The sequence below is a fragment of the Panicum virgatum genome, chromosome 3K (genome assembly GCF_016808335.1).
Source record: "Panicum virgatum strain AP13 chromosome 3K, P.virgatum_v5, whole genome shotgun sequence".
Taxonomy (NCBI): domain Eukaryota; kingdom Viridiplantae; phylum Streptophyta; class Magnoliopsida; order Poales; family Poaceae; genus Panicum; species Panicum virgatum.
The window spans coordinates 45,044,013-45,050,792 of NC_053138.1; the positions used below are offsets into that span (position 1 = coordinate 45,044,013).

Consider the following 6,780-nt stretch of genomic DNA (forward strand, 5'->3'; position numbering starts at 1 on the left):
CAGCTTGGTACCATGGAGAAGCAGGGTCGATGTAGAGAGAGGGCAGCGCCGCCGCCAATGACGAGATCCCGTCCTGCGGGTCTGGACGGGAGAGAACTGTGAAGAAGATAACCCACGGACAGTTTTTCCGCGTTTGTATTTGCGTTTTGCTGTAACGTTGTTTTTTTTACGCGTTGCAAGAGATGGGTTTGTCTGCGGAAAGTGCTCATTTTGCGTGTTCGCATCCGCAACTCGCTGAAAACAGCCTTAGGCCCTGGCGGGGCGAGTGACGGGAACTCGCCGTTATGGCCGGTCACCTCAACGGATCACATCAGAGGTACCCTTGCCAGTCCCCACGATAGGGGTTTGACTCCCAATGCGGTCTTCCGCTCCGTGGACCCTGAGGGGACCACACCCTTGAGATGCCCCGAGGCAAAACCCATCCCCGAGGGGTCAAGCGAGGCTGTCCTTTCCCTCCCAAGGGTTGGGTGAGGTCGAGTCCTCACTTTAGTGGTCGGACGAGATGCCCCGTGCCTCGGGTCTTGGTCTGTTGTTGGGCCACCAGGGCCCCTTCCCCTAGCGGGTCGGCCGCGACTGCGTGACAATTTGGCCGGGCCGGGTGTCATGGATTAAGGTGCTAACCCATGGTTAATGTCCTAATGACCGTAATTAGGTTTTCTGTAATATTTGCCCCCGTCAAGCCTAGATTGACTTTCATCACTAAAGACGAATGTTGAGTTCAAATGTTAGTCGGGATATGTTTTAATGGACAGTAAGTCATCTAACAATCAGTCGGTATAGGACTATCTCTCTGTATAGTTTATACTGACGCAACTTTCAACGACCTTAAGCCTTTGGTACAAGTCTATAGCGACTGAAGGTTAAGGCTTCGGTACAAGTCTATAGCCACTGAAGGTTAGATGTTGATTCGCTCTTTGCCGACCAAGTTGTTGTCGGCATTTGTGGGGCTCCGGCGTAGTGTGCATGTGAAAAGGTGTCAAAATACATGCATGGTCTACATCCTCATCAAGCATGTAATTACCCAAGTTGCTGATCTCAAGATGCTATTTGAGATCTCCAGGGGGGTCAAGGTGAGCCCCCCTCAGCAGCAAGAAGTATATCCTAAATAGGGGTGGAATCGAGCCGAGCCTCGACTTTTTTCGAGCTTTCTTCGAAATCAATATATTCGTATTTATTATAGTCTCCCGCGTTGTTTGATATGCAACTTCAAATCGAGCATAACGAGCCGAGCCTGCCAAAATTGACTTTTGTTCCAAATCAACTAATCTTTATTTAAAAAAAAACAAACGTAATCGGAGCAATTTTGAAACGAGCCACCGAGCTAGCTTAACGAGCTTTTTTTTCCAGCCCTAATCCTAAGTGAACCAAGTAAGCCTGGTAATGATCCATTAGTGATCCAGCTGCTGAATTACACATTTACACGGGATATATAATCTACTATTCCAAGGGCTATTGCTGCGATCACAGATGTGTGGTTGAGGCTGCTCTTCTACGCTGGCGGCAAATCATGCGTTGAGGTGCACGCATAGCAGTTGAGGAAAAGAGGTGAGCTCCAATCTGTCATCCACACCACTCTACTCCAGCTCCGATTTTCGGCAAACATGAGCCAATGATTCACATATTTTGGTGTGTTGCGTGTGTGAGCAAATGAGACTCTTGATGCTGTTGAGGATGACATTCCGGTTTGTGCTTTTGGTCCTGCTATATAAACTCTCGCTCTGTATTCGCTACCACATTGCAATCCAATTTAAAAACAAGCAGTTTACCCAACTTAGCACAACGGAACTTAACAGCGAATTATTACAGTATAGTTGCTATACCCTCTAAATGCACCGGTATGGTCACATGCGGTGCTAGTACGGATTATTCGAGCATGCCAGTGTAAGCTTCGGCCAGGTCTACAATCTAGACTGTATCCCTCCAGCAACAACTATGGTTTCAGCTGTGATGAAGGACGCATCGTCAGAAGCCAGGAATGCGGCAACTGCAGCCATGTCTTCCACAGAACCCAATCTCTTAATAATGGTCCTCTCAGTAAGCTCTTTCCTCTGCAGAATAATTCAGGTTAGGTACATTCGCATGGACGGAACAACTGGATCAAGAGTTTTTTAAATGAATAGTGGTGAATGATTTTTTGTGCCAATATTATTATAAACTAGACAAGAATCTCAGCAAGTATCCGCAGGTTTTGTACTTAGGTATGATATAATGGAACAATATCCACCAAGCACTAGAAGGATAAAGGCATCTAATTTAAGTAACCCCTTCTAAACCATCTTTTTAGCAGGCCATTTCTATCTTTTGAAACATGGAAACTAAAAATAGACAATAAAAGAAAGAGACAGCAAAAGCTTGTCATTAATATTGAAGATGTCATCCAAAGGTTAGCGACCAGATAATATACAATAAAAAAATTGAAGATCCAATCAGGGTAGACTTCAAGCGGCACATTAGAGCGTTCAAAAGTGGGTTTAGTGCATTTGAAATCGAGTTCGCATATAGTTTTCTATCCTTCTAAATAAACCATGATCCATAAAGGCATTAGTAATTCCTTTCTATCTATTTCTTCTAGTGCATTGGCATGTGCAAGTAAAGCTTGAGGCCATACTTGTTGCATGACAAATTAGAAAACTATGTATAGAAGTGCATGAGTCTTTTTCTAATTAACCAATAGTCAAAATATATGAAGACAAAGTAAGCAAGCAAAAACATAGAAATCACTTACAATGGTCTCATCGTTTGTGAGGAAACTAGCGAACCGTGTAGGAACGAAACCAGGGGCTATACAGTTAACACGAGTATTGGGTCCCATCTCACGAGCAAGGGCCTACAAATACATCAACAACTTAATAATAAAGTATCCAAAGAAATTAGTTGTTATGTTCAAAAACTGTGTACAATATATAGTTTTTTACTTCTCCATCTTGTGTACTTCTCCCTAAACTCTGAAGTCTTAGCATCAAACTAAACTTCATTCCTGAGGAAGTCTAACATGCAGCCCCTAACATAAGTACAAAACACCAAGCAGGCACATCTATGTGCAAACTCTCCATGAAGCTAGAGAGAGGGAGAGAGAAAGAGAGAGATGCTTACTTTGTTATATGGCACTGAAAGGATCACTTAGACTACCAGACTTATCTTTAGTTATGTGGAAGCATATATGATGGGAAGGGAATCTGGAAGTTTTCATTCCAAGTCCCATCCGGTTTTGTACCAAAGGTAGATTAGATGAAACCTCATGTGCTTTGCTACCCAACCAAGCGGAGTACAATGAAATTTCCATACTTTTAACATATATCAAGCCACCTCATATGCTCCCAAGGGCCATGCATGAGCACTTATACAAACCTCTCAAAGTGAAGATAACTTGCTTATGTATACTTCATGAACCCAGCATTATTCAGTTAGCAGCTTAAGTCAAACATGTTATTTTGCATTATACTTTTACAAAAATTGTAAGTATGAAGGTGTACTAAGATTTATGAGAACTTTCTATAATGTCAACAATAATAACATGACTTTGACATTGATCAAATATAGTGTCGGTGTTTCGTACACTCACTAGTAAATATATGTTGTGATTCTCCGTAGCTCGATGCCTAACATTCAGAACATAAGGATCTATACTAGTTCAGGCGAGCGCCCCACATCTAGTGTGGGTGTCTGTTCTTGTTACTTGCGCTCGAGTGCTGGGTGCTTACAACGGGGTGCTTGCAAGCGTGCGAAGGTGTGGTGTGTCAAAAGAGTGAGAGTTTGGATTCAGTGTCCTTGTGAAAAGAAAGCCTAGATCCCCTTTTATATGCTTTGGGGGCTGGGCTATAGCGAGAGAAAGGGGTCTCTCACCCCTAGGGTTGACATCCCGTGGGTGAGGTCGGGAGCGCTACCACGTGTCCTAGCTAGGATCTCATAGGGGTGTTGTGCTCCGTTGCGTCGTGACGGGTGACGAGTCAGCCATAGTGCCAGGTGTTGCTCTAATTCCATCCGCCAACTCTGTCGTAGGACATGGTGTGGGCGTGGTCATCGTACAGGCGGCCTTGACTTGCGGAGACTCGCTCAGAGGTCTTCGCTGGCTCCCGTACTGAGCCCATGCATGGTGGGTCCGAGTACAGCGGTGCGTCTCCGCACCCTAGGCCTAGTGGAAGGGCATGATGTCAGGTGCCCCGTCCCGTTGATCTAACGGGGCGTTGGCAGGCGGCGTTGGTGCCGGTCAAAGGTGATCATGATGGCGCAGCTGACGAGGGGCGCGCGTGCCGGACCTTTGGTCCGTAGCTCGCTCCCCTGTCCCTAGCGTGTGGGCTCGCGTGCGCGTCACATCGCTCTAGGGCGCATTAAATGCTCTCCCTGGGTTGCCCTTCCCTTGCCCTCCCGAATTGCAAGGTTAGGCTCGGGCTCGGTGGAAGCGGGGTGCGTTCTCCCGTGCCTTTTGCTAGGTGGTCCGGAGAGCACCATGTGTCCATATCAAGTTGCTGGTCGGGGGATCGGACCGCAGCTTGTCCAGCAGGCCCCAACTGCTGCCGTGGCTTGTTGTTGGACTTTTCCCTGTTGGGCCGCTCGGCCTGTACGGCTTGGCCCGAGAGGAGCCTTCCTTGGGGTACCCATGGTACGTACTCCCGTCATATAGCAAACAAAGTGAAAAATGACAAAAAAAAGAAGATGAACATATACCTTCGTGAGACCTAAGAGAGCAGTCTTTGTAACACCATACATTGTCAATCCTTGTTCTGGATTGTAACCAGCAATTGAGGAAATAATAATCACAGATGATCCCTTACGTAGGTGGGGAGCAGCATCCTGAAAAAAATTGATACAGGAAGCAAATGATGTTCAACATTATTTGTAGAGAGTGTAAAGCAGGAGGAAGAATTTGCCCACCTGAAGAAGAAGAATAGAAGCCTTGACATTAATATCCCACAGTTTATCGAGAACAGCTTCTTTCATTTCAAGTATGCCATCTACAGTAGGATTTGCAGCAGCATTCGAGACAAGAATATCAATGTGTCCGAAGTTCTGCAATAACATAATCAGTTGATTACTACTACAAGAACAAGATCAAGAACAGTAACAATGTTACCTGATAACTACTTTAAGTCCTCAAATGCAATGTAATCTGTAAACATAACAGTTTGCAAGATGCTGTATGAAACATGCGATGTGGGATATGTAAAGGCACACTTCTAGAAGCACAGAGTAAGACTAGGTATGGCTCCTGCATGTGGAAGTATTAATGATTTGATGCAATGTTTGAGAGTCATCAACCTGAATGTCAGAAGATAAAAATGTAAAGAGAATTGGCACAATTCTTTGATTTGAGACTTGCACAGGATAAAGATATGCTATGTTACTGTTCACTTACTCATCAGCTAATAGAGAAGTATTATGCTCATTAGTGAAACACAAGTAGATGCTGGTACTACTGAGCTTCTCTTTAGTTCATGATAAAGACAATGTTAACTTTAGTGCTGTTATTTGCACTTCTGCGCAGGTAGATGACTCTCTGAAATTACACCCAACCATAAATCCATGTTTTCTGTTAGCTGGCAACGCTACTGCACGAAGAAATAGATCAAGCAAGCAGCTAGAAATATCAGGTAGTAAACCAATCCCAATTTCGCCATTGACAGAGAAACCATATGGGGGCAGGCAGTTAAGGTCAGCTGAGCAAAAGCCAGTCAATAGCGTAAAACAACTAAACCAGCGTTCCTGATGCACATTTGCAATCGTCGAAGCTTAATTCCCAATGCAACAAGGATCGGCACAACATCGACCGCCAGGAGGCCTGACAGCATCGCTGAGCAACAAAAGAAATCTGACTACGCAATGTAACCCATCTGAGAGACTGAAACCCCCTCCCCCCCCCCCCCCCCCCCCCCCCCAATTCTGACCTTGACTGCCGTGTCGATGAGGCTCTTGCGCTGCTGGGCGTCGGAGACGTGGCAGACGGCCCCGACCGCCGTGATCCCCTGTGCCTTGAGCCTCTTCACCGCGTCGTCCACGTTCTTCTGCAACACCACCCCACCCGTCAAAATCAAACCACAGAAATCCCCGATCCGAAGGACGATCGAGGGGAAAACTGGGAGCACGCAGACAAGCAAAGCAGGGCAAACGAATCGGGAAGGAGGGCCTATGCTCTGCTCGGCTGGACCTGCTTCCGGGAGGAGATGACGACGGCGGCGCCCTCTAGGCCGAGACGCTCGGCGATGGCGAGGCCGATCCCCTGCGTGGACGCCGTCACGACGGCCACCTTCCCCTCCAGGCGCCGGCACTTGACCTCCATCGCCGCGCCGGCCGAGCTTCGAGGTCGCTCGCTGATCCCCTCCGCCGCTGCTTGCACGGTAGCTGCCCCGCGGAGGAGTGGAAATTTGCTTCGATTTGTACAGGGATGTGCAGGGAGACCCGTCGATGAGTGTGTATATACATCAAATTAACAAAAAAAAAACAAGGACCCGTCGATAGACGCGAGGCAGGACGGGGCAGCAGGGCATATTCGATCCGGTTCCGTCCGTAGCCCGCGCACGGGTAGCTACTCTTATAGTATTATACCAATTTTTATATTTTCTAGACTCTATCATTGTAATTCTTTTTTCGAGGTCGTTGTTTAGTTCGCAAAAATTTTTGTATTTTGATACTATATCACTTTTGTTGTTATTTGTCAATTATTTTTTAATTATTAACTAATTAGGTTTAAAAGATTCGTCCCGGTGCTTACAGTTAAACTGTGTAATGAGTTCTTTTTTTCAACTGCATTTAATGCTTCATGTATATATCCGAAGATTGTGACGG

The 6,780-nt window shown here is 46.1% G+C and overlaps 1 protein-coding gene across 1 annotated transcript; it reads right to left on the bottom strand.

The window, feature by feature from the left end:
• Nucleotides 1–1,638: 1,638 nt before the first annotated feature.
• On the bottom strand, nt 1,639–6,485 carry LOC120699319 (tropinone reductase-like 3). The gene is made up of 6 exons (XM_039983283.1): nt 6,143–6,485; nt 5,883–5,999; nt 4,873–5,007; nt 4,666–4,791; nt 2,726–2,827; nt 1,639–2,048 (listed from the first exon to the last, which is right to left on the bottom strand). Exons 1-6 carry the CDS (start codon nt 6,272–6,274, stop codon nt 1,899–1,901), a joined length of 762 nt encoding a protein of 253 aa, XP_039839217.1. The 5' UTR covers nt 6,275–6,485; the 3' UTR covers nt 1,639–1,898.
• Nucleotides 6,486–6,780: the final 295 nt, after the last annotated feature.